This window comes from Vespa crabro, chromosome 8 (genome assembly GCF_910589235.1).
Source record: "Vespa crabro chromosome 8, iyVesCrab1.2, whole genome shotgun sequence".
In the NCBI taxonomy this organism is placed as follows: domain Eukaryota; kingdom Metazoa; phylum Arthropoda; class Insecta; order Hymenoptera; family Vespidae; genus Vespa; species Vespa crabro.
The window spans coordinates 5,362,429-5,389,860 of NC_060962.1; the positions used below are offsets into that span (position 1 = coordinate 5,362,429).

Genomic DNA, 27,432 nt, shown 5'->3' on the forward strand with positions numbered 1-27,432 from the left:
CCTCTGCAAATAGAAATATGTTAAGTGAAGGCCAAGAAGGCGCGGGTCGTCTTTTTGTACGCAGTGGTGACGTCTTTTATCTCCTTTTTGAAAATTTCTCATTTACCTTATAAATTTTATCACTAATTTATTATAAAATGGCTACAGAAGTCGCTACAAATCCAGTAAGTTTATTTTTTATTATATTATTTATCTTCTTTGGATAAAATTCAAGTTATTCAGTATATTCTAAGATTATCCGCATTGCATAGTATTACATTATACCTACAATGGTAATATATTTCTATAGGTTTTATTAATAAACATGAACTTATATAATATAAATTAACTCTAACAATGTTATTTTTTCTTTACTTTTTTTTTTTTTCTTTTTTTTAGGAAATTCCTTACGTGGGTGCAGTTGAGAATGGTTTGGTACCTGGAAAAATGGTAAGAATTCGTGGTAAAGTTCCTGAAAATGCTATCCGATTTGCTATTAATTATCAATTGGGACCGGTATTAAATCCAAGAGATGATATAGCCATTCATATATCACCTCGATTTTCTGATGGTGTTATTACAAGAAATCATATTGAATCTATGGCATGGGGAGCAAACGAAAATGAAGGTCCTATGTGCATACAACCTGGTCAAGAATTTGAAATAATTATTTTATGTGATCATTTGAATTATAAAATTGCTATAAATGGTAGGCACTTTGCAGAATTTGCACATCGATTACCATACCAGAAAGTAACGTATTTAGTGATCGATGGTGATGTTGAAATATTCAGCATTATCTATGAAAATGTACCCGTTGGATCAGCACATTCCGCATTGCCTATATCAGTTCCATCTGCAGATTTTGGCCCTCCTCGTAAGAATTATTTCAATCCTATTTATGTTTATATAACGTTAAACATTATTAAATATAATTATCTTATTAATATTATTCAATTAAATAAAAATTTTAACAGCACCAGGTGGTTTGTATCCAAATCTGGATACAAAATCGATCGAATCAGGTGGATATGGTCCTCCTCCTCCAGGTTATGGTCCAACACCTTCTACTGGCCCATCAAATAGAAATAATCAATCCGGTGAAGAAAAAGATTCATTTGGTGGTTTATTCAGTAATATACCTTGGAGTGGATTAGTTGCTGCAGGTAGTATTGCTGCGATAGAACATGCCAATGTATGTATCATAACTTGTGTAATTGTTATTGCACTGAAAATCAAAACAGAAAATTATTAAATTATATTTACTAAACATTACAGAGAAAGAAAGAGGAGGAACGACTTGGAAAATTAGATGCTTCCAATACATCAACAAAGAGTGACAATGGTTCAGGACTTTCAAGTACATTTATTGGTTTAGCCGCCCATTTAGCAAACACTGCTATACAAAGAAACTTACATGCACAACAAGGATATCCTTCTCAAGGACCTAATGATAATGTTCTTGGATCTATCCTTGGAGCATTAGGTATTAAATAAATTTATATATTAGTTCAATATAAAAAATGTTTTAAAAGAATTATTTTAATGATTTTTTCAAACATCATTTTTAATACTATTTTAATTAATTCAAATTTATGGAATAAATGATATACCTTTTTGATCACTTAATCATTAACATCAATAATCTCAATTTGTATATTCTTACAATTATAAGGTGGGGCTGGAGCACAACGTCCAGCATATCAGCCGCCTCCACCGACTAATACTGACCCATTAACTGGAGCATTGGGATCTATTCTTGGTGGAGTTCTTGGAGGTGGTGGAAATCAGCAACAACAACCGTATCAACCATCAGGAGGCTATAGTGGATATTCAGCACCATATGGATCTCAACAAGGATCCAATAGTTCAAACTTCTTGTCCGGTATAGGTTCTGCACTTGGTTCATCATTACTAAGTTCTGCTATAGATGGATTAAGTAAACATGGGAAAGATGTAAGTATAAAAGTAATAATCTTATGCTAAATAATAATATTATTATAAACGGAACAAAGTAAATATTATTTGTATAAGTTCGACTATATTTCATATTTTTAATCTCTTTGTGAAACTTTTTGATACAGAAATCTCATGAACATCCTCCAAGTTACGTAACACCAAATGTCCCAATGCCTTCTGCACATATGAATAATCCTTCAACGTCAGGAGGAAACAAATTGACAGCAGATGAAATATCTAAAGGACTTGGCCTTGATGATTAAATGCTTATTTTTATAGATGAGGTGGAAAAAATTAGTTAAAAAAATGCCTCTAAATAAGAAAAATTATTGCAAAAATTATATCAAAATCAATATATTGCTCTCTCTTTCTCTATTTCTCTTTCGAAGATCTGAAATATTAAATTTTGCATTTTATATACTTGCAATTATATTTGCAGTTTTTGTATAGCTTAAGAATAAATCGTAAATATATGCAAATAATTGAAGAAAAAAGCATGTGTAGAAGCCAAAAAAGTATGCTTCTGATTTATATAAATGTCACGTTAAAATAACAAAAATATCAAGTGCTTTAAATAACAAAAATATCAAGTGTTACGTATGTTAATGTTATTAATTGCTATGAGTTAACAAATATCCTATAACAAGTTATAAAGAAGTAATATGTTGTTAATTATTAATAAAATAGAATAATAGATTGTTGGAAACGAACAAAGTGACCTCATATATTTTCTTGTATAATTGCTACTTTCATTTTTCGTTTCGAACGATTACGTTCTTTCAATACGTGCGATGCACAACCATCACATTATTATTTATTTTACTTTTGTTATTCGTTAATTCTTTTTAACTCAGGTTTTACTCAACAGCACAAATGAATTTATCAAATATGTTGCTATTTTTATAACTTATATTTTTATAAAGAATTCATGTTTTTGAAAGTAATATATTTTATCTTACATTTTATAAAATTATTTAAAATGTTATACACGTTGCTATTTATTGTACTTGTTTTAAAAAATAAATTAAAAGAAATGAAAAATATTTCATAATATATAATTCTTATTTACTTATTCTTGATCAACAACTTCGGACGAAATTATTTCTAGAATCTTAGAATTGTTTTCCTAAAATATTCAAAGCGACAATATATAAAATTATATAAATCAGTATATACATTGCTGTATACGTAATGTATATAAACTTACATTTGATATAGCTTTCAAAGCCTCTAGTTGTTCTTTTCTTTTTCTATGAAAGAAACCCAATTTAATGAGACCTAGAATAATTAATATTAAAAGTATGATCCCAAGAAATATTGATAAAGCAAGTATCCAAACGGCAACACGTTCATTTATTGGAGATCCCTGGAATTTTGTAATTATCATGGTAGTATCAGGTTTATTTGTGCTTCCTTGAATAACATTGGATGGTTGTGTGATATTTACAGTGCCTTTAGATGCAAATAATATAATATTTTTGTTTTCTAACATGAATGCTGAAATAAATAAATAAAAGTGAAAAATTATAAATATTACAATATAAATTATTTAACAAACAACTATAGAATCGTTAATATAACTTACATGGAATATTTAATAATTTAAAATCTAATGTAATTATGAGTTGGGCGACAGATAAAGAACTTGTAAAAGGATTTAATTTACATTCAACTTGTTTACACACAATCATTGGATTACTACAATTAATGAACAATATTCTGTTTTCAACGGGTGTATTTATTACCAATTTTTCCGTGTTAGTAAAATTTTCTTCATATTTGATCTTTGTTTCATTTCTTGTATAAATATTAACTGATTTATTATTCATATCAAATTCATCAATGAATTCATTAATGGTTTCCCTCTTGAAAGTTTGACAATTTTTACAATGATCCAAATCATTGATTTTTAATTTAAGAATATTACCATCCATATGAGCAATTGTATGATTTATATTAATCAATTCTATATCATAATCTTTGTTTTTCCAATATGTTGGAATTTCTACCATTAAGATAGCTTCATTAATTGGACTTCTTCCAAACTTTTGTACTTCATAAATATGTTTAAATTTAATATTTTGTGAATTTTTTTCATCTTTCCAAGAGTACGAATATACATTGTCTTGTGCTTTTCTAAAATAGATAATTTTTATTATAAAAATGTTATGCCATAACATATCGATAAATATTATAATACTAACCCTGCTATAGCTATATCAACATCAATATCAAAATAAATTGTCATAGTATAGTTCTTATCTAATTGATTTATTTCTTCACTCTGAGTAGTAACGTTTGCATATAATTCCAAACTCTTAACATCAAAAGGAATCTTACTTGTATCCAATTCTAATATCATTGTTTCCTGAGATGATTAATTATTTAATATTATTATTAATTTACATAATGATGTAATTAAAAGAATTAAACTTACATTGGTTGCATTGGTAAGAGGATTTCCAAGATCACATATTACTTGCAAATTATACTTATTTGTCCAAGATGATTCCATGCATGCTGGTGGTATACTCGCTAATGACAAGGGATTTGGAATAAAAATGTGTACTTGTGTCTGATAAGCAGGTTCACCATTATTATGAACATCAATTATAAGTTTCAGATTCGAGGATGATCCAATAATATATGTATTATCGGATATTAAATTAGTTCGAAGAGATATCCGTAAATCTGAGTTACAAATATCATCAGTACCACATTCTAATAAAAATGGTAACTGAATTACATCTTTAATTTTTGAATTCAGTTTGTTTATTACTACAGATGATCTATGAAAAATGTTACTTGATTTGTTACTTTCTTGCATGGCATTATTAAAATCTACCACTACAGATAATGAAATTGGATCAATCACATTTTGTATGTTGTCCTGAAAAATCATTAATAATATTTCTAAACTTTATAATAAATTTTATTTATTAAAATGTGTAATATAAATATAAAATAAAAAAATTACCTTAAGGTGAATTTTAAACAAATCACATTTACGTTCGGATATTTTTAATATAGTTGGTAAAATACAAGTAAAATTACTTGTATTATTTTTCAAATACATTGCTCTTCCATATAATGGATCTATTTCTAAATTACGAATGATATCTAAAGAAAAATATTTCCAGCATAATATTATATGCATATAACACTTATTGTATTATATTATATCAGTATATTGTAATAATATAAATGTACAAGACTTACTTAAGTTTTTAGGAGCATATACACCATCATAAATAGTACATATATAAATAAAGAAAAATTTTGAATCCCTAGAGAATTTTTTTTCAGAATACACAAGATCTATTGTTATTGAAACAACAGGTATGGATGGTAACAGAACAACTTGTTCAGATAAATAAGCTCCTATTGCAATATCAAGGTATTTGTCATTATTTATATCCACAGGTTTTGATATTGATATACCAAATCCACAAATATTTGGTGAAAATTCAGAACCAAGTATCTTTTGACTACATTTCAGAATTCCATTTTTATTACTGTTGTATAAATATATTGCACCACTGTCTCCTTCATATGGTGCACCAATCATAATATCATTGTATCCATCATAATCAATATCTCCTAAGCATGTTATAGAAGAGCCAAATCTTCCTCCACTTACATTGCCATCAATTTCTTGTTTTTTCATAAAATTGTTCTAAGTTCATCCATAAAAAAGATATTAGATATTAGAATATATAGAAATATATAGAAATAATTATAATCTATAAAAGTACATTTTCCCATGCAATAAAAACATATACTCGACCCTCGTCCATATCTTTAGTCCAAAGAGGTGCACCAACAATTAAATCATCTTTATCATCATTATTTAAATCACATGATGCCAAAGAAGCTCCAAAATATTCTCCATATTGGTAACCATTTAATGTATTACTAATATCAATCGTTTTACCGGAATATTTTGGAAAAGAATATATTATAACATATCCTTTCATATTATTACTTCTTGGTGAACTTGATGCAAACAAACGTTCCTGTTTGCTAAAATAAAATCCGGAAGTTGTTGAATATCCTGAAATATAATATATACTAACATCATTTATTAGATTTTAATATATACATTCAATATTTTTATATGTTATATTATACCTAAATAATTAATATCCATATCGATGTTTCTATTATTTGGAATAATAATTTGCCTGTAACCAGAAGTTAATTCTGTCAATAATACTGTGGAACCTTTCCAATTAAATATACCTGGTGAACCCAAAACAACACTCAATTCTGATTTATTAACAAAATATCTCATATCCGCAGAAAAACCAAGTTGACCCATTCCGAAATTATATAAAAAGATGCCATTCCATGAAGTAAGTTGATTATCGTTAATTGTTATTAAGGCCATTTTCTCTGCTTCTTTTTCAAAAGATTCTATACTAGTGGCTGTAGTCCAATAACACATACCATTCATATACCAGTTCTTATTATTTATATATTTCCATCGTGGAGCACAAACCTATCCAAATGAATTCAATTATTAAAAGGAAATGTTAATGAAATAAAATGTCTAACTAACCAGAATATTAGAATTTATTCTATTATTTTCTGTTAAAACAACTCCTCCAATCCATGAATTATTTCTATTCTGATAAACTTTATCTTTAGAATTGTCGACGATCCATTCCTTACACATTTTATCAAGTAAACACACATAAACAGTTCCTGGTTCTAATACAGATTGAAGATCACTTATATTTGCTCTTGGTACACCAATAAGTACTGCAGAGACATTTTTACTGCTAGTATACAGAGCAGTAGCATATCCAAAATAACTATTTCGTCTACCTTCTAAACTTTGTGGAGTAGTAAATACAATAGCATTGGTAATATCCAAATTATATGCTAATGTATTAGATAGAAAGATTTTAAACAAAATACCACAAAGCCACATTTTAAAATATTTTGTAAAAATAGATTTTTAATAAAAATAATTTTAGTAAAAATATATCTGTAAGTAGTTGAGTGGAACTGCAAACTATTAAGTTTCATCATAAATTACTATTACATGAAAAGGATGTGTTTCCAGGAAACCACAATCACTTTACTTACTCATGACTCACAATCAGATCAGATTTATGTCAACCAAAAAAATAAAAAAAAAATAAAAAAAAAAAAAGATAAAATGCAAAAATAAAAAAAAAAGGAAAGAAAAAGAAAAATGAGAATTTTAGTATGACATGTAAATAATAAATTAATGCATATGTTGAATTAATTATTTTTATTTACTTGTAATTAGTTAATAAGGATGTATAAATGCAAGATTAAATTATGATGTATTTATAATCACTTTTTAAAGTTCCAACACATAAAAAGAAATGTATGTATGTATGTGTATATATATATCAATTTGTTATTTTATTAATTTCCATCACACTTACAAACCATATTAACAGTACACATTAGCTAGATCATAATATTATAGCTAATGCAGTATTGATTTAACTACAATTCTTGGTGATGTTCCGATAGTTTAGATTAAATGGAATTTGAAGATCGATTTTTAAAAACGTTTCTACTTTGCAATAATAATAAAAATTTTTTTATGACCGATTAGACTGTCGGTTTCATTATCATTGACATAAAAAGAAGAAGCATTGCCGAGTCTTTAATTTCATTTCAAATTAAATTATAATAATTAAATTGTAATAAATTCAAATATGAAGAATATTAAATATAGCCATAAGAAAATTTTTTTATATCATAACAGTCTTATGTTCTACTAAGAAAGTATGATAAAATGCAGGAGATTCGCAAGAACTAGGATAAAATTGATAAAATCTAAAAAAAAAAAAGAAGATAATATAATAGACAAACCGACAGTACTGACGTATGATCAAACTCAGTATTATAAAAATATACTTCAAGGAATCACAGATTTATTATGTACAAAGGGAAAGGGATTAATAGCTTAAAGATAACAGGGCATTAATCGGAAGAATCTGTTGTAGTAGAAATCGTTTGGGACAAAGGCATGGATCGATTACGGTAGCTCCTTCTGGCTACATCTACTTTTTTTCTGAAGCACTCCAAACTTTTCAATTTCTGTTCATGATCTGAGCTCTCAGCACCATTATGCCCTTTTTGTATTTCGTTACTATTTTTTTCAACAGTAGACACTCCGGATGTAATACCACTATCGGGAGTCGAAGGAACTTTGCACAATTTCTTAATAGGTGTCGAGATTTCATCCTCTTGAGTTTTTGTTGTACTAGTACCATTTACATACTCTTTTTTAATACTTTCTCTTTCACCATCATTGTCAAGTTTTAGTCGTTTGCTTTTACTTTTACTAGAGTCACGTTTTAAGTTATTTTTACATTTTCTATGTTTCTTCCTGCGAGTTTTTATAGAAGAATCTGAATCCGTTTTCAAATGTTTCTGTTTTCCCGAATTATCATTTTCCTCGGAACTACTGCTGCTATAACTTGAAAGTTTAGAATCATTCTCTATAGCGTTTGTAGTATAGCGCGATCTCCTAGAAATTACTCCTGAACTGGTACTAGGTTGAGTCGCATCAACAGGTTGAGTCGCATCACTGTCAGAGTCACTATGAATTTTTAACACAGTACACTTTCTCCTAGCTCTACTCCTTCTACCAGATATCCTAGCATGTTTTCTTTTTACACCTTTTAATTTTGATTTTGACTTATATCTACACTTTATTTGTGAATTGTCCCCTTCACTAACATAGCCTGAAGCAGAAGGTTCAGGAACTGTATTTGAAGAATTATTTAATGTAGTAGCACAATCCAACCCAGCTAGTCTCATAAGTTTTTCTCTACGATTTGCTATGAGCTGCGTAATTCTGTTAGGTGATTCTAGTGGTCGTTCAGGAGCGACACCACCCCCGTACGAACTACGAGAACTTACCGCCGATCCTAGAATACTTAACATTAAGTGACGGTCTGACGCGGTAGAATCTGTATATAAAAAAAAAGGAAAAAAAAAAAAAAAAAAAAAGAGAGAAAACATAAAAAGAAAACAATAAAAAAAAAGAGAAGAAGTAGCAGATATTTTACTGTCTAATGCTAGTATTGTAAATATGAAAAATATTTGGCATACCGTCAGAATCTGTTGCGCTATAGGTACGTCCAGTTGTAGGATTATTTTCAGAATCACTAGGAGTTTGTGATGCAGTTGGCATATCTTCTGAACTCCAACCTTCAATTTCACGTTGTATTAAGGAATCAAAAAAAGCCATCATTCTTGGATCCTCCCTAGTTGATTGATGACTATAATCGTGGGTCATAAATTGGCCACTACGCAATACTAAACCAATATATTCGTCGTGCGTAAATACACGACGTTGCCTTTCTTGTTTTCCAGCATCGCGCTAAAACAAATGAATTAGTTTAATAAATTTCATTTTTATAAATATACAAAACAATTATTGTCCCTTTATACCTTTAGGCCACCTAAACATCCGCTTCCAAGAGAAAATGGACTCCAAATCTTGATAATTTTTTCAACTCCAGATGATGCAAGTACGCAACTTGCTTGATTGTAGCGTACCTGATTGACTATTGACCTGTGACCACGTAAAACCATATGAGCAGAATCTACCCACTTTACGCCTTCAGAGGGAATCTTCCACATATAAAGATTGAAATCGTCCGAGCCTGAACATTTGAAAATTATAATACATATGTTTATAATTTAAAAAATTTTACATGTATATATATTATTTCATATATACCTGAAAGAACATATTCTTCATTATCACCAGCAAAACAACATGTTTTCATCGTACAACTATTATAATACCCTGGATGATCAAATTGGCATAAGTGAGAAGAAGAATCAACAGCATACAATACTGGAGGTAGCCTTCTCCTCAATGCTAACAATCTATTCCCTGCTGCATTAAATCTTGCATTCATGCAACTTTGTGCAGGACTTTCATTTCCATAACGTAATACAGGCCTGCGCATATATAATATCAATATTAATTAAAATTTTATTTCTTTAATATTATCATAAAATATATCTTGTTAAAATTTGATTTATTACCTAAGTGGTTTTCTTACATCCCACATACTAACTCCTTCTTTAGCATTGGCAGTGGCTAACATTCTAGGTTCAACTGGATTAAACATAACAGAATGAAATGGTGTCTTATATTGTGCTAGACAAAAAGTTTCCATGGCACCTGCTCCTCTAACATCATAAATTAAAATTCTTCCATCATCGCACGCACTTGCAAAAACATTATCATTATGAGGATGAATCGATAAACCATATACAGGTTTCTCGTGTAGGAAGAAACTGAGGACGTCGCAACTATAATGTTAATGTAAAATAATATTTATATACGTATGTATCGTATATCCATATATAATAGAATACTTATAATAAAAACTACTAAGATTTTACATGAGACTTTAAGGTTGTAAAAAAAAGAAAAAAAAAAAAAAAGAAGAAAAATATAAAAAAAAGAAGAACTACTTACGTTTGCAAATCGTGAACAATTACTTGGTCATCATTTCCCGCAGAAAATATCTTTGTTTTGCTATTGTCATATCCAAGACAAAATATATTGCTAACATGTTGAGCTTTCATTACTGTAGGTTTTCCTACACCTTGTATCGCTTGTTCTACTTTCCATAATAAAACTCTTCTATCATCACCGCCTGTTAAAATAAAATATAAACAATTAATCAATTAACCTATTATATTATTATATGTAGAAATGAATTTTAGATATATATATATATATATACATATACATATATATATATATATATATATATATATATATATATATACATGTATGATACGTAAAGAATCGAATTAAGCGAACGATAAGAAACGTTCGGTAGGAAATAACATGTAATATTTAATCTTTCGAAATAAGCTGAAAAGAGTTCGATCCTTCGTCGATCTCCGACATTTAAATTCGACGAATAATGACGCTATGAATAAAAATATTCAAAAATAAGAAAGGCCGTTAGATTCTTACCAGATACCAATAGATCACCCTGACGTGAAAATTCGATCGCATTGACACAACCATAATGAGATAGGAGATCTTTTCTAAACAAGTTCTCGGATCCCCCGAATCTAGAGTTGACGAGTCTTTTACAGTGATCAATTTTATCGTCGACTTGTCGTGAAAAAACGTAAGAAAGAGGACTAGAATCGGAAGGACGAGCCATTTCTCCGCCTATCGGCACGACACGTATTCCGAAAGGGATACACCACCGTCCTTCTTCACTTTTTGTCTCTTTCTTCCATCTATACAACGACGATTTCTCTACGTTATCCTTCTTACGAAAATATCACCCTTACACCTTCGTTCTAACTTCTTTACCTTCCTTCTTACGTAGGAAACTGTAACAGAGTCGCAATCCCAACGGAGAAAAAGAGAAAGAAAAAGAAAAGAGAGAGAGAGAGAGAAAGAGAGAGAGAGAGAGAGATGGAGAGAGGGATAAAGAAAGAGAGAGAGGGATAAGGGGGGAGAGAGAGAGAGAGAGAGAGAGAAGAAAGGAAAGAGAGAGGGAGAGAAAAGACACATATATACACTTATGATAGAGGAAAAAGATGATAGGGGAACATGCGATTAATAATACCGGAAATGTTATTATTTTCTTTTCTTTTACCAAGGATAATCCGTTCAATTGTGATGTATCTTCTTTCAAATAGACATGCCGTAAGCTGTTTGTACTTAACGAACTTACGTAGAAAATTTCTAGAAGACAAACGTGTACACAGAACACACGCACGCAATGCCAACGCGCACGCAGTTACGTTTACGAGAGATACCCGCGACTTTTTGCTCGAACCACCCGATCAACCTCTGTTGTCTCCTCTTGAGAATTCGAGTCCTCGATCAGCTGATCGCCGTACGATCTCTCTTCGCGGTCAGTTCGAGCCACGACTTCGACTGTTTCCGTACTGTTGCTTCGTGCTTCGGACCATTCTCGCTTTTGTTTTTCCTCGATAGTCTTACACAGTGATACATTCTTCTTTTTTTATATACATAAAATCACGTTATTCCTCTATCTTCTATTCATCATAGACGTCGTCTTTGTCAAAATCAGTTTTGGTTGGCTGCTACCCGCCGAATTTGTACACAGAAAAATAACAATCGTAAGCATGGACAACAGCGCCACGTCGTTAATAACCCGCGTACTTCTCACTGGTCCACCCGGTATAACCCGCGAATTTTAAATCTTATTTATTTCCCTTTTTTTTTCTAATCGACATTTTTTTATCATTTTTATTTCATTTAATTTTTTACTTTCGATATATCTCTAGGTATAGGAAAGACGACGATATGTATGAATGTTGCTTCTATATTGGAGAGACAAAATCGTACATTCAATGGCTTTTATACGGAAGAAGTACGAGGGGAAAATGGTAGTAGAATAGGTTTTGATATTGTTCTAATGAAGAATAAAGAGAAGAGGATACCTTTAGCACGTACAGAGTTAGTTTATATATTTTTGTCATTTCTTTAATGTACGTATTTTTTTTTTTTTTTTTTTTTTTTTTTTTTTTTTTTTTTTTTTTATTAATACATAATGTTGTTTAAATAGAAATAGATTAAGTCAGCAGCAATTTTCCAAATATCGAGTGGGAAACTATCATGTCTTCGTTAATAATTTCGAAAATTCTGTTTTGCCGGTGATAAAAACTGATATGGTAAGTCACATGACTAATTAATTCGATTAATTTTTTAATAATTTTACTATTTATTAATTTTTTGCTGATATTAAATACTTTTATTCGTTCTTATCAAACAGGATATATTAGTGATCGATGAAATTGGAAAAATGGAATTATATAGTAAGAAGTTTTATGATGAAGTGTTTAATATATTTTTTGGTTCGTTAAATAAGAAAACTTATATCGTTGCAACCATACCACAAATCCATAAGGTACCACAACGTTTTTTGACCCTATTTCAAAAACTACATGAAGATAATAGATCCAAGATTATAAATGTTAATCGTCAAAATCGAAATAATCTGCCCAATGAAATAGTTTCTATCATATCATAAATATCTGTTTAAAAAAAAAAAAAACACATATTTTATGTACATTATAAACATCATTTATTATTAACAAAACAAAATATTAGGTTAAATAAATTCTACCAATCACAATAAATTTGTAAAAAAGTAGTCACAAATAATGTGACAAAAAGTGATTGATCATAGGTCATGCCAAATCGCATATGTATTAATTTTTTTTCTTTTTTTTTTTTTTTTTCTGATAATATTCATTGTTTCATAAAAGAAACCACCATTATCCAGTAAAGAATAAATTAATGAACTAATAAATAAGAAGAGTCCTGTCTTTAGAATTTGGCTTTTTACATATAAATATTTTAATATAACCTTTTTTTTTATCCAAAATTTTTTTAGACCATATTTTTCATTTGTGCGCAAATATATCTCTCTTTAATGAATAAGGTGGTTCTATCAAGGGTACAAAATAGAAATATTCCTTCTGCGTCTTCTTGCTTTAAGCAAACAAAAATTGCTGATGCATAATGAGGCGTTGATCTTATCATGGACAAGAAAACATGATAAATATGTTTGCAAGTTGATTAAACAAGCAAACTTCTTTCAGTTTTGTACCCACCAATAATATGCATTCTTTACATATACTATGATACAGAAAATTATCTAGCTCCTAAAAAGAATACAATAGTTATTGTTGCAGAGAAGTATAAGTTGCTCTTATCTTCTTTTCGGTATCAAATATATTATACACACTTTGATTGGGCTACTCGTATTTAGTTATCATTATTTATTTATTTTTCAATAATATACCTAAGTTGTTCCACTAGCACATGAATTTTAGTAACGAGTTAGCATATATCATTGGCCTTACATTTGGATGAGGCTAAAAAAAAAAACGCACATGAAAGAATTTTTAAAAAGTCTTGTTTTAGTATCATCTTTATAAAAATAAAAAAAATAAAAAAAAATGAAAAAAAAAAAAAAAAGAAAAAAAAACATAAAATAAAATAAATAAATAAATAATAATAAAATAAAATGAAAGAGATATATACCACTGCTTCGTATGAGGTGAAGTATGGTTTCATGTCTTTTCCATTAAGCGTGATGAAGGCACCTTGATTACCCATAGTGTCACTAAAAATTAATACATAATGAAAATTAATAACATTGCAGAAGAATGTGGTTCACATAATATAAATTCATTTGATTTACCAATAATTAGGAGCAGAAAATACAGTAATGCATTTTCCATCGTGTCCAACTTCATAACCTTCATTCTTAACTTCATGACTTCTTACAACATAATCAAGATTATTTAAGGCAAGGAAATTTTGTGTTACATCAGGACCAAATTGTACACCCACACCTCTCTTACTAGGTGCCCTACCCATTTGCGGTTGTGGATCAGACCACAATAATTCACACATTAAACCTTCATCCGGTGGTTGTCTGTTTCTATCAATTTGTTGGATTTCTTCTAAAGTTACATTATCCCTTGAAAACAGCCCACCATGCATTACCTTAAGAAACATATATTTAATCATGTATATGTGTGTAGAATTATAGATATAATATAAAATATAAAATAAAATAAAAAAATATAATAAAATTATTATAGATTAGTATTAATTTAAACTTACAAGTACTCTTTTATTAAGACAATGTGCTAAAGGAAGCCAATTGTATACTTCTGTAAACAGATCTGCCATCAGATCAGAGTATTTTGCTTTAACTTCCCCATCAAATCCATACATTTGATTCATAGTAGCAGATTCATGATTACCTAACAAATCAAATCCAATACAATTTGATAGTTTTAGCTTATTGTAGAATAAATGATCTATTACATACCTCTTGACATAAAAAAATGATTGGGATATAATAATTTAAAACCAAATAATGTAAATATACATTCTACAGAAAAAGAACCTCTGTCTACAAAATCTCCATTGAATAACTGCATAGTATTAAGGAAATACATTTTGTTAATGACAAACATAATATTTCTAAATACATAATGTTATAAAAAAATATAAAGCATTATATAAAGAATACAAAAGTATTGGTCTTAAAAGGATACATATGGATTAGTTTCTGATGGTAGTCCATTTAATTCAAATATGTTTAACAGATCATAATACTGTCCATGTATGTCACCACAAATTGTAAATTTACTATCTTCGGGTATGGTAATATCAACTAAACTTGGTTGTGCCATAAACCATGCTTTAACATCTAATAAAATTTGATAGGCATATTTGCGATGCAATTTATTTTGTTTCTTATACCAATCTAATAAATCCTGCATGAATTTTAATGTTACTTTGCCATCTTCTAATTTTGGCCCTGCATATTCATCTTCAATAGCTAAAAAAGCCAATAACATAATATATAATGAGATAAATTTTTTATGAAACATTTGTATTGTATTTTGTTTTTTTTAAATAGATATTTACAATGATTGCTATATCAAGGAAAACAAAAGAATTGTTTTAGCAATTCATATTTACCCATTGCTTCTAAATTAATCATATCAGCTATATTTTTCTTATTATCTTCTACAGAAATAGCTTCTTCAAAAGCTAACATTTTTAATATCTTGCAACATTCTGTATATTTCGCCATTGCATCTTTATCATTTGGTATTGCTCTAGTTACGGTTTTATAATCCTTAAGAGCTAATTTAAATTTACCCAGCGACATATAAGTTGCCGCTCTACGATAATATCCTTTTACATAATTTTTATCTAACTTTATAGCTTTGGATGCATCTACGAGTGCATATCCAAAACATTCTGTCTTTAAATAAGCAAAACTTCTATTCCCATAATAAACTGCTATATTAGGATTTAATTTTATGGCATTGGTATATAATTCTATCGCCTTATCGTAAGCTTGAACTGGAATATAAATGAACAATATATTAATTCATTTTAATATATTGAATAAAACAATATAAAATTGACGATTTATCGATATAAAATAAACATGAATATATTAAATAAAAATACGTGATTCAATATACATATATAATATATTAAAATGTAAAAGTGAAAATAAGTGAAAATATTATTTCTTTTAAATGTTAAAATTTTTGATCATAAATTTAATATAATTTTATCCAATTAGCTTCTCTTTCGGATATTTAATGAATTTTTAGATCGCGAAAGTTGGGTTAGCTTAAACACACACGTGACTATAGTAGCTACTTCAAACGGTCCTCATAAATTAATAGAAGAAAATTATAACGTTGCTAATGATTTATGAGACAAAATTAATTCAAATAAATTTTAAAAACCTACTTTTGAAAAATTCATTTGCTTCCTCTTTAAATTTTTCCGCTTTGGCAGCATCTTCGGGTGATATTACTCCTTTAATTTCGGCGTTATCACCCATTCCGAGTATTTTAATAATAAACTTAAAAAACACACGAAAATTGACTTAAAAGTTACCGAACCTTTGGTAATAAATAATGCATTAAAAAGGGTTGTTTTTTTAGGTAAATCTTATTACAGGCAGACCTTACGACGTGAATGCCTACTCGATTATCCGATGTAACGATTCGATAAATCGAGAATAAGGATCCGACGAGAACTATCGATGACTGCCTTTCGAAAAGTATCGTGAATTTATCTTGTGATTAATTAAAGTCACGCAACGAAGGAAACGTATATATCTATCTATATACACACATATATATATATATATATATATATATATATATATATATACACCGTACGTACGTAAGATGATTATACAAGAAATTTTATAAGAATGAAAAACGTGTTCATTAATTGTATCGATAACCAGTATTGTTTCCGTTAATATAATATATTCTTTTGTTCAATACTACTAAGTTTCTTTTTACACTGCCATTATATATTCAACCATTCTTTGAATATGCCATTATATAATTTCACTTAATACACGAATCTATCGAATCTTTATATATAAACTTAATCGAACTTATAAAGTCTCCAATTTATAAAATATAAATCGAAAAATTTAATAGAAATATAATTTTCTATAGGAGTTTATATAAAATAATTATAATATAAATAAAATATCAATTGGATCTATATGTATGGATCTATATATATATATATATATATATCACTGAAAATTTTTGATCTTCTATTTTTTACAAGAAACTTTATTACTTTTATGTCGCATTCTACTTTGTCGACGGTGCATCAAATGCAATGTTGCAGTTTGAATAAGTTCATCGTTGACGATGGCGCCCTCATTGATGAAACTACGTAAATGAACCTGCAGTCGCTAACAAATCTTGCATCGACTTACTTCAAGAAAAATTAAATTGATAAATTCTTCAAGAAAAAAAAAAAAAAAGAAAAAGAAACAGAAAAAACAAAAAAAAAGAAATAAAAGAAAACAAAAAGAAATAGAAATATTTATATTTTAAATTTATCTAACACAGTATTGACGTATTTTTACGTAAATGAATTAATAAAAAAAAGATGCATTCTCTCGTAATAGATACACCACGTACTAGATTGACAACTTTAATTTCTCGATATTTATCAATTTTAATTTTACTGATGAGTGATATTCCACAATGAGATATCCAAATAATTATTATTCTATGATTAAGAAACAAATAAAAAATATGAAAAAAAAAGAAATGATAAAAAGATCACGTATTTTACATGAAATTCGCAATATTTTGCATTTCCTAAAAAGCTTTAAAATTGATCGTGATATAAGTGGGGATACTGAATGGACGATATATGGCCTATCCTTATCTCTTACCACCAGGCAAAGTTCTCCAGCTCTTTGGCCCTTTGTCGTCCCTATATTTCCATCGGTATATAATTTATGTTCTTAATTCAATTATGATGATCCATTCGTTAAAATCTTAGTTTGTATTTATGGTAAGGTATGTTTATCGAAAAAAAAGCAAAGAAAAGAAAAAAGAAAGAACAAAAAGAAAACAAAACAAAAACAAAGGAAAAAAGAAAGAGAAAAAGAAAAGAAAAACAAAAAAACCTCGAGCTTATACATCGTAATTAAATATATGAAAAAAAGAAAAAAGAAAAAAATACACACACACACACACACACATACACACATATATATGTGTATTTCGAAGAACACGTTCCGATAGTGGTAAACGATCAGTTTCTCGTTCAGTTATCCATGGTGTGAACTTTACTGAACTTATATAATGCATGCGTAAGAAGAATGGACCACCCATGTAGAGAGGTCTCTCGACTTGGTCTCGAGTGCACTCAAGGGTTGTGCGCACGGATGCAGCACTCCATCGGACGAAGTAGTCGGACGAGTTGCGTACCGGGTAGAAAACGACATCGCGCGTAAAATAGATATTTTCTTCGACCGAGAGAATCCTAAAGGAGTAGCCATCGCTTTCATTCGTCGTTTTCATTCCTGAGTTTTGCTCTTTCAAAGATTTCAAAGATTCATAAACATATGAATTATATGTTCTAAATGATATGATTCCCCCCATTGGTATTTACATTACATGAATTTATTCATAGATTTATGATAGACAGAGATAATCTCTCTCTTTCTCTCTCGACGGAATAATTTCGTATGGATTTCAATGGTACCGATTTAAGACGAACGTAATATATATATATATATATATATATATATCGACGATTTTTTTTTCTTTTTTTTTTCTAATTATCGAATTCGATCGACAAGCTGACGTATACATATTTATGAATATCATTAAATCGAACGTTGGTCCTGTACTTTCGGAGCACCCTGTATGCGTGACAAACTCATAGAAGGTGTACCGGAATGACGAGTTGCGTCGCTCTTCCCTCCTGAAGAGAAGTGGAGGTCGAAGATTTCAGGTCAGCTCGTCTCGAGAGCATAATGCATTGCAGCGCGGGAAAGAGTTGTGTAAACGAACTTTCATGAACTTCCGAAAGTCGCTGTGCTTTTTCTCTTTTCTTTTTTCTTTCCTTCTACCTTTCTCTTTATTATTTCTTTTTTCTTTTTCTTTCTTTTTTTTTTTTTTTTTTTTTAATTTTTTTCTCTTCTTTCTTTCGTATATTTTTTTTTCTTTTTTTTTTTTTTTCCTTTTTTTTCTTTAATACCTTGCTTTTCATCGTTCGACGTAACCATCGACTTCACCTTTGCCCGATGTCGAAGTAGTCCTCTCTTCTCTCATTTTACGACATAGTGCCGTCGGATGTACTAAGAAAGCTAAGAACATGCCGTCTCGTAATTCAAACATTCTCATTTATCGTACAAATTCATTTAATTAATTCATTTAATTAACGGAACTATTGAGATCGTTTGAATAATCGAAATTATATCGCATGATCGATCTTTATTTATTCGATTAGAAAGGAGCTCCGAAGGATATAAGCTTTCTCTCTCTCTCTCTCTCTCTCTCTCTCTATGTATATATATATATATATATACATAGATCTATCTCTATCTCTATTTTTCGTTGACTCGACGTTAAGGACGTACAGTCGAATACGTGGAATCGACAGCGCGTGTGGTCCAGGAAGGTGCTAATCACGGGACTTGCTACCGTGTTGCTCGTAACCGGCCCTTCAATTAGTACGCTTCCACCTTCTCCATCGAATGGTACAACGTGCTGCTACCAACCGATTCGAAATCTCACGCTGCGAGAGTTTCAGTCAGCTCAGAATGAAAATGTATACGTGTTTAACGTTTAAACGTTTTAGAAATTCCGCAATGATAACGGGGATTTTAATCGTTAACGAATAAAAAAAAAAAAAAGAAAAAAAAAGAAAGGGAGAAGGAGGAAAAAAAAAGATCCCATAAAATATCCATTTTCTTTTCTCCTCTCTATTTCCCCTTTTTTTTTCTTTTCTTTTTTTTTTTTCTTTTTTTCTTTTTTTTCCCCGCATATCAGATAAGTCTTGACTGATTGTTTTGCAAGTATATAAGTAAGTCGTCGATCGGATCGAACATATTTTAGCTTTAATTTATTCGTTAAAGATGTTGCATCGCATATTATAGATCATAGAGTACTTGAAACGTAACGCGTCACGAAGAAATACATTGAACGAATCTCCGATCGAATCGACCACAAAGCGTTCGAATTAGTCTACTTTTTGTTCCGCTTTCCCGATTGGACACCTGTCGCGTGTATGCGCAAGGGGCTGTTGATTCAGAGAAAGAGGGAGGGAGGAGGACGGAGGATGAGAAAGAGTGGAGGTGGAAGTAGGAGAAGAGTGGAGAGAAAGAGAAAGAGAGAGATAGAGAGAGAAAGAGAGAAAGAGAGAGAGAGAGAGAGAGAGTACGAGAGAGGGAACGGAGGAACACGTGGTTCTATTTGCAAAAACAAAGTTTGCGCGGGACAAACACGGGCAGACACTAGTCGGCCTAGCTGAGTTCCGGGTCAAAAGCGCAACAAAGACTCGATTGCATTCCGTTCCACCCACTCCGATTCTCGTTTCCTGCTTCGTAGCCCGTCCTCGGCATTAACACGTCGACGAAACACGACATCGGATGGCAGAGATCTCTGATTCAAACGTTTGCATCCTTTTTTGTATTCTTTTCCCGCTTGATTACCTTCCTTCGTTCTCGATGCTTCTGTTATTTTGAGATCTTTTATTATTTCGTAAATAAGTATATATTTATGTATCCATGTAACACAATTTATAGTAATATTTTCTTATTAATACGTTTCCTCCATTATTTTCGTATTCGTCAAATGATTTGATATAGTTGATAAATTTAGTTGGGATCGAACGAACGGACGAAACGAAGGAAGATAGAAAGGAATTAAATAACTAAGTAAGTAAGCAAGTAAGCAAGTAAGTAAGTAAGTAAGTAAGTAAGTAAGTAAGTAAGAAAGAAGAAAGGTAGGAAGGAAGGAAGAAAGATGGAAAGGAAGGAAGGAAGGAAGGAAGGAAGGAAGGAAGGAAGGAAGGAAGGAAGGAAGGAAGGAAGGAAGGAAGGAAGGAAGGTCGAGATCGTCGGAGGCGGCAAGAGCTGGTGGTGGTTGACGGTGGTGGTGTATGCCGCGACAAATATTTGTCTGTCAACACGGAGAGGTTCGCGCTACTACCCCGTTCTCCGTAGCCAACCGCCACAAACGACATGCATAGCCAAGGGGACGTTTGATGGACGCTGCTGGGAGATGCTGCTTCCTGCTGGGAAATCTGCCAAACGAATCATAAACGGTGATGACAAAGTAACGATGAAAAAAAAAAGAGAAAGAGAAAGAGAGAGAGAGAGAGAAAAGACGAAAGCTTGATCCTTATCAAAACACTTTCTGAACATCTTTATATTTTGGCATCAAAAAGAGATTACGTATGTATGTATGTATGTATATATGCCTATCTTGTTCTCCCAGTTATATACATGCATCTCGTCTTTTGCAGATGCTTCAGAAGGATGGATATATAGTGAAAGAGGAGGAAACTACGGACACCTACGATCCTTCGTCCCTCACTCGGCCGTTCATTCACTTACTCACTCTCCTCTCGCTTCTATTCTCTCCTCTCTGTGTGCTTTTAATTTACCGGGCGGCAGGCAAATGTTTGCGCCACTCCCCCTCGATCGTACAACCCATTTCTCCACCCTCTAGTTCTCTCTCTCTCTCTTTCTCTCTCTCTCTCTCTCTCTCTCTCTTTCTCTTTCGCTCTTTCTCCTACTTTTCCTACTCTCCCACTTCCTCCTTTACGATCATTCTACCCCTAGTTCTCGTCCGACTTTTTCTCTTTCTCTTTTTCTCTCTTCTTCTCTTCTCCTTCGCCACCCTGAATATATTGACTGACTCTGACCATCGAAGCTCTAACGTTAAAGAACTTCCTATCGATGCTAATCTTGATAAAACGCCAAGGTCATTTATCCGAAGAGATCGATCTTTCAGCATCTCTCTTTTTCTCTTTTCCTCTCTCTCTTTCTTTTTCTATCACGTTCTTCAATACTTTTCCAATCGCGTTCATTATCGATGTCTACACTGAGATCATAGCAAACGTGCGAAGAATTTTATTTTACTGCGCTCTATTTACCATAGATTTTCCAGAACATGTACGTATGTATACATACGTCCTTCAGCGTCGACCGCGAAAGGAAAACACGTGAGTCCTGTAACATGCAAATACGATATCGGAAAGCGATACGTGTTTCGATTACCTTTGGATTTACGCTCACCCGATGCTAATACTCACTTCGAGAAGTCGCGTATCTCACTGACTGACATCAGAAAAAAATCCTGAATATCGCGAACTCGAAGTATAACGATTGTAGAAATCAAACGTGAAGATCGTGGAATTGCGATGAATGTGAGAGAGAAGAGAGGAAAGGAGAAGAAAATAAACGAATATACAAAACATGTAAACGCAAAAGATCTAATCGGATCTTGCGAATTTTCGCGAGCTGCCAACTGACGTCATCGTCGCCGTTGTCGTCTTTCTATTTGCAGCCTCGTTAAATCATCGTAGATGTGGATTTCGCGAGCGTGCAGTCCGTACTCTTCTCTTTCTCACCCTCTTTTAACTAGTACCAGAACCAGTACCATCACTAGTACCACCAACCGCCCAACGACCCCGCGCCTTTCGTTCGTGGCTTTTAATAAATGGAATAAAAACGAGATCAAATATTTAACTGAGGAAATATTTGAGCGAGTGCCTATTATTACAGAGTAGTGGTGTAGCATAGATATCTGGCCGCAACCCTATGGTACTAGCGACGTCGCCGATCTTCCATGTAATAATAATTAACGATTGCCATTTCGTTTATGTCTGGCAAATATACCTAGTTGTTCGTTAGACTCCTATAGATATCCGTGTGTCGATTTAAATCGACATCGAGCGAGCGAACTTTCTTCACACACTTTCCGTTTTCACGTTTTCCAGTTAAAACGTTCTTTCTCTTTTCCCTTTCTCTCCCTCCCTCTCTCTCTCTCTCTCTCTCTCTCTCTCTCTTTCTCTAAAAAGAGAACTCGTTCGGGTTCGTTTAATAAAAGTGTTTCAAATAATTATCTCTCTTTCAAGCGTCTGATCCGTCATGAGACCGGTCAATGTATAGGTATATTAACTTTTTAATTGATGAGCTAAGCTCGATCCTTTACTCGATCAAAGTCCAAACGTAGTTAGGTTTCGTTAGTTCGTGAGAAGAAAAGAAAAATGAGAAAGGTAGGTAGGTAGATAGATAGATAGATAGATAGATAGATAGATAGATAGACGATAGATGGGTACATATGTAGGTACTTACGTATGTACTTAGATAAATAATTTACCTAGTAAAATACCTAGGTAAGCTTTTTTGTTTTATTCGAAAAATTATCCTTCTTTTTTTGTTCGTTCGTGGGAAAATTCACGCAATTAATCGTGACACGATGTTACTTTTACATGAAGTATATCAATATATATATAAAATACGACCGAATTTTCGACTTACCTACCTACCTACCTACCTACCTACCTACCTACCTATCTATCTATCTACTGTATTTAACAAGTTCCTCGAACGTTTTCCTCTTTTCGTAATATGCAAGTAATAGCTGACGCGTAATTACACGTCATTGCCACGCGACTTTGTCCTGATATACGATGTTTAATGAGGGTGAGCTTTTGCGTTTAACCCTCTTTTCCCTGAACCGGTCACGTGAACGGAAAGAGACATCGAGGACATCGGCACACATGTAACTAACTTGACGATCTTTCATGTAATAATAATTAATGATCATATAATTGGACTACAATCAAGAAAGGACTCGATGATTATTATCGATGATCATTTAGTAGTTATTATTATTATTATTATTATCATTATTATTATTATTTTTATTTTTATTTTTGTAGTTAAAGAATGAACGACCGATGATGGATTTTAATAAGACATTATTCAGGTAATATGTTAAACGTTTATATTAATTATTTCAAACGTTAAACTATCGAGGATTATTTTTCAAGAATAATCATTCGGTTATTTCACGTACGCCTCGTTAGGGAGAGGCAAGAAGTCATAGATTGCGTCAGTCCGACGGGCACATGGCGCAACGTGCTCTATCTTCTCTCGGTCGACCTCGTGAAACCTTTATTGGTTCATAATTTTCTCTCCCGTGCACACAGACACGATTACACATCTACGTATATACCTAAGCTCTAACATGTATTACGACAAGGTGCGTGCAAGCATTTGAGAAAGGGAGTGAAAGGGAAGAGGAGAGGATTGGGGGAGGATGGAGGAAGGACGGATCTTTTAGGATCTCAACCTTTGTTGGTATCCAAACTATTCGGATAGTTGTTCTTCTCTTCCGACGTGTCCTTTTGTCCTTTGAATATGTATCTGCACAGAAAAGTAATGATTAAATTCTTAGTTTCATATAACATAAATATAACAATGCATTATCATCGAACAAGTTTCTTGTCTTATCGATTTATGATAATGTTATGTTTAATAGAATGTAAGATCGCGAATGTAAGAAACATTTTCGTACGCATTATATTATTATGAAACATAATCGATCGGTAAAAAAAATTCCATATAGATACTAATATAGCCTAAATTATATTTTCAATTTGACGACGAGTTATAAAAGCTATACTCGATATTACATAAATAGTAAAATTTGAGATAGACAATCTTAGTATTTATTTCTTTATTCCCCTCTCCCCCTTTTCTCTATAAGAAAAAAATTATACGAGTAAAACGAACGAATGGATGAACCATCTCTTATCGGTACACGTAAGTACATGTAATAAATAGATAGGATATAATATTCTTTCTACTTTTATGTTAAAAGGAAGAGGATGTAAAAAAAAAAGGAAAAGGAAAATCTCTGTTAAAGGAAAAGTGAAGGATTGTACCGGTGTCTTTGAACCGGCTCGAAATCGTTCTTGAAAGGGTGAAGTTAAGAGAGAGAGATAAAGAATGAGAGAAAGAGAGGGAGAAAGAAGACAGAAGGGACCGAACGAACGCTAAAGCTACCCTTTGATGCGAACCAGTTAGAAGATGAATTCGAAGGCAGCTTGAAGTAAGAAAGAGAGAGAGAGAGAGAGAGAGAGAGAGAGAGAGAGAGAGAGAGAACTCGAGGGTAGTTAGGTAGCTGGGTGGCTTGTGAGGGTGATGATGGGGTTGGGTACAAACACAGAGATGGTAAAAGTTTATTAATTAGCTGGCATTAAGAGCGTGGCTGCTTCTGTTCGTTGGAGTCGATGAGAAAGAGAAAGATGAAGATAGGAAGAAAAGAAAGAGAGAGAGAGAGAGAAGAGAGAGATAGAGAGAGAGAATTTCTCATCAAGAAAAGAAGAAGGAAGGTAGGACGATAAAAAGCTCGGGAGCTTTCAAGCTAAAGAGATGCAACCTTCGTTCTTTTACGATCCAAGATATATAGAGACGAAAAGATCGATAAGGCCACACGCAACCAATGTCACCAAGGACGCCACAAGTCCGGATACGAATTGTTTGATAGAAAAAAAAAAAAAAAAAAGAAAAGACAGAAAGAAAAAAAAAGGTGTTATCGATTATTATCTAAATATAGCACGATTCACGTACGTATGAGAAATATTAAATGACCATTTAATGTCCGTTCAATTAAGGATACCACTGAAGGAATCATTTAGAGTCTTTTTTCTCATTCTTTGCTCACAAATCAGTCTTTGTCTATTCATATTTAATACATTTTGCTTGCTTGCCAGTACACTATACGTCAAGGGATAGTTACGACGAAAACCTTGATAGAGAAAGAGAAAGAGCTTTTTTTTTTCTATCAAAAGCCAAACGTGAGATATTAACATCGTGTTTCAACGCAACCCCAACTTTGTCGTTGTCGATACAATCCTATCTTAATCGTGGCCGCTTCAATTCTCACGCAAGTGTATTCGTTTCAATTGTTATACCTGATGTCCCAGTGAATCTGTTCTAAAGTATATTATTTCAAGTTGGAAAGGTAAAAAAAGAAGAAAAAAAAGAGAAAAAAACAAAAAAAAAAAGGGAAACGCGTAGAATAATTTTTTTTCAAATCAACAGATATCTATTTGTATTTTCTTCGTTACCCTAAGCATGCATCTTTGAAAACCATAAAAACAGTATGATAAAGCAATCTGGAGTAAAACTTAACATCTGTATACACACACATATACATATATATATATATATGTATATATAGTTTTAAATGAACGATCGTGTATTTGTAATTTTACCTTGGAAATGAATCTTAAAAGATTTTAATGTGATAGATCGTATCTATAATTTTCGGATGAAAGAAAACGATTCATTTAGATCTCAATTTTGATAAAATTCATTTAAGGGAATTAAAATGATCATCAGATAAGATATAAAATGATCCTATTGTTACGCTTTAAAGTTAACGCGCCAAAATATTTTACTGAATTTTATATGACTGATAGATATATAATTTTTCTTAAAAAAAAAACTTATTCCAATAAAGAAATAAAAATGTCTGGTGAAAGGTCTACGAAATATTGAAATTTCAATTTCAATAAGGAAAACACTGGCCACCGTTGAAAGATGAAAATACTTTTTCCGAATCAAGAGACGAAAATGTTTGAAAGTTTTCTTACCATTGGAGTATTATATTATTCTCGTAAAATTATACGGAAAAGGAAATATTTAAGGCCGCATAATATTTATAGGACTCGACTATGAAAAAAATAATATCAGTTATCCCAACAAATATGGAAAACTTCAACATTGTAGACGAACAGTTAAAGAAAAAATTTTTTATACCTTCATCCTTCTTTACCATACAAGCGATACTCGGTATTCTAGATATTATATATATATATATATATGTATATATAATATATATACTTTCTATACACCCCCGTTCACCCAGTCGGGAGTCTCGACGAAGCCCAGAACAGGAAGGAGAGAGATTTGCAGGCCCCGTGGGCTTGTTTGACTTTACTTGCAGCTATGTAATTGAATATTATACCAGGCTGCCTCGTTGGAAGGGTTGAAAACTCTTACGAAGTGGGAGGGGTTTGTTGGAGAATTCGAATGGTGGACGAGAGATAGCCCCAGAAAGTTGGTAGGGGATGCTTGATGGAGTGATCCATAAGAGGAACCAGAAAATTAACTGAAAATCTCACGAAATCGCAAAGGACCCTTCGGCGGAAAGGGGGATGGGACGCCGGAGGAATGTTTACCCTTTATTATACTCGCGCATCTTCTCTTCCAACGGATCTTCACTGCTCCTCGTCCACCCTCTTCTCTATCTTTTCTCTCTCTCTTTCTCTTGTTCTCTCTCTCTCTCTCTCTCTCTGTCTCTCTCTCTCTCTCTCTCTGTCTCTCTCTCTCTGTCTCTCTCTCTCTCTCTCTCTTTCTATCTCTATCTCTCTTAGCGGAGAATTGAGACCGCAGGACATCTCTCTTTCTCTTTTCCCATGAAAATCTTTTTTCTTGGGATTTTATTATTTTCTTGGAAACTCAACGAATAAGTATCGCTCTAAAATCTCCTTTCGTTGGAGCGTTAGATTCACTGAATTCGTCGGAAATCCGACGGTGTCGTTTATTCAATCGTAATATCCTT

The 27,432-nt window shown here is 31.8% G+C and overlaps 4 protein-coding genes across 9 annotated transcripts; 2 read left to right on the forward strand and 2 right to left on the reverse strand.

Annotated features, from left to right (window-relative positions):
• Position 1: 1 nt before the first annotated feature.
• Positions 2–2,981, forward strand: LOC124425847. The gene is made up of 6 exons (XM_046966822.1): positions 2–164; positions 379–856; positions 957–1,174; positions 1,258–1,465; positions 1,655–1,935; positions 2,064–2,981. The coding sequence occupies exons 1-6, from the start codon at positions 138–140 to the stop codon at positions 2,199–2,201; spliced, it is 1,350 nt and encodes a 449-aa protein (XP_046822778.1). The 5' UTR covers positions 2–137; the 3' UTR covers positions 2,202–2,981.
• Positions 2,926–12,048, reverse strand: LOC124425845 (integrin alpha-8-like). Of its 4 annotated transcripts, none has more exons than XM_046966819.1 (15): positions 11,661–12,048; positions 10,943–11,217; positions 10,433–10,613; positions 9,994–10,263; positions 9,680–9,906; positions 9,388–9,602; positions 9,046–9,316; positions 5,694–5,992; positions 5,158–5,614; positions 4,916–5,058; positions 4,376–4,828; positions 4,143–4,306; positions 3,524–4,074; positions 3,146–3,435; positions 2,926–3,064 (listed from the first exon to the last, which is right to left on the reverse strand). In XM_046966819.1, exons 2-15 carry the CDS (start codon positions 11,136–11,138, stop codon positions 3,008–3,010), a joined length of 3,774 nt encoding a protein of 1,257 aa, XP_046822775.1. In that variant the 5' UTR covers positions 11,139–11,217; positions 11,661–12,048; the 3' UTR covers positions 2,926–3,007. The 4 variants fall into 4 exon arrangements, with proteins under 4 accessions (XP_046822775.1, XP_046822774.1, XP_046822773.1 ...); XM_046966818.1 differs by having other exon boundaries at positions 10,943–11,313; XM_046966817.1 differs by having other exon boundaries at positions 10,943–11,313; positions 11,583–12,048.
• Positions 11,934–13,580, forward strand: LOC124425849 (nucleoside-triphosphatase THEP1). 2 transcript variants are annotated; one of them, XM_046966827.1, is made up of 4 exons: positions 11,934–12,072; positions 12,241–12,412; positions 12,522–12,627; positions 12,729–13,580. In XM_046966827.1, exons 2-4 carry the CDS (start codon positions 12,264–12,266, stop codon positions 12,984–12,986), a joined length of 513 nt encoding a protein of 170 aa, XP_046822783.1. In that variant the 5' UTR covers positions 11,934–12,072; positions 12,241–12,263; the 3' UTR covers positions 12,987–13,580. The 2 variants fall into 2 exon arrangements, with proteins under 2 accessions (XP_046822783.1, XP_046822781.1); XM_046966825.1 differs by having other exon boundaries at positions 12,001–12,133.
• LOC124425846 (serine/threonine-protein phosphatase 5) lies at positions 13,017–16,624 on the reverse strand. Of its 2 annotated transcripts, XR_006942590.1 has the most exons (9): positions 16,256–16,624; positions 15,464–15,853; positions 15,034–15,320; positions 14,805–14,910; positions 14,594–14,736; positions 14,166–14,473; positions 14,006–14,087; positions 13,707–13,836; positions 13,017–13,623 (listed from the first exon to the last, which is right to left on the reverse strand). XR_006942590.1 is itself a non-coding variant. In XM_046966821.1 (8 exons), exons 1-8 carry the CDS (start codon positions 16,347–16,349, stop codon positions 13,777–13,779), a joined length of 1,470 nt encoding a protein of 489 aa, XP_046822777.1. In that variant the 5' UTR covers positions 16,350–16,624; the 3' UTR covers positions 13,017–13,776. The 2 variants fall into 2 exon arrangements, 1 of the variants encoding a protein (XP_046822777.1); XM_046966821.1 differs by having other exon boundaries at positions 13,017–13,836.
• Positions 16,625–27,432: the final 10,808 nt, after the last annotated feature.

Coding starts and splice junctions, on each gene's coding strand:
- LOC124425847 (XM_046966822.1), top strand. CDS start 138: ATGGCTACAGAAGTCGCTACAAATCCA. Junction 165..378: donor CAGAAGTCGCTACAAATCCA/GTAAGTTTATTT, acceptor TCTTTTTTTTAG/GAAATTCCTTACGTGGGTGC. Junction 1,936..2,063: donor TAAGTAAACATGGGAAAGAT/GTAAGTATAAAA, acceptor TTTTTGATACAG/AAATCTCATGAACATCCTCC.
- LOC124425845 (XM_046966819.1), bottom strand. CDS start 11,138: ATGGCTCGTCCTTCCGATTCTAGTCCTCTTTCTTACGTTTTTTCACGA. Junction 10,614..10,942: donor GGGTGATCTATTGGTATCTG/GTAAGAATCTAA, acceptor TTATTTTAACAG/GCGGTGATGATAGAAGAGTT. Junction 9,317..9,387: donor GATGTTTAGGTGGCCTAAAG/GTATAAAGGGAC, acceptor CATTTGTTTTAG/CGCGATGCTGGAAAACAAGA.
- LOC124425849 (XM_046966825.1), top strand. CDS start 12,079: ATGGACAACAGCGCCACGTCGTTAATAACCCGCGTACTTCTCACTGGT. Junction 12,134..12,240: donor ACTTCTCACTGGTCCACCCG/GTATAACCCGCG, acceptor ATATATCTCTAG/GTATAGGAAAGACGACGATA. Junction 12,628..12,728: donor CGGTGATAAAAACTGATATG/GTAAGTCACATG, acceptor CTTATCAAACAG/GATATATTAGTGATCGATGA.
- LOC124425846 (XM_046966821.1), bottom strand. CDS start 16,349: ATGGGTGATAACGCCGAAATTAAAGGAGTAATATCACCCGAAGATGCT. Junction 14,088..14,165: donor TTTTCTGCTCCTAATTATTG/GTAAATCAAATG, acceptor ATTAATTTTTAG/TGACACTATGGGTAATCAAG. Junction 13,837..14,005: donor TCACCTCATACGAAGCAGTG/GTATATATCTCT, acceptor TTTTTTTTTTAG/CCTCATCCAAATGTAAGGCC.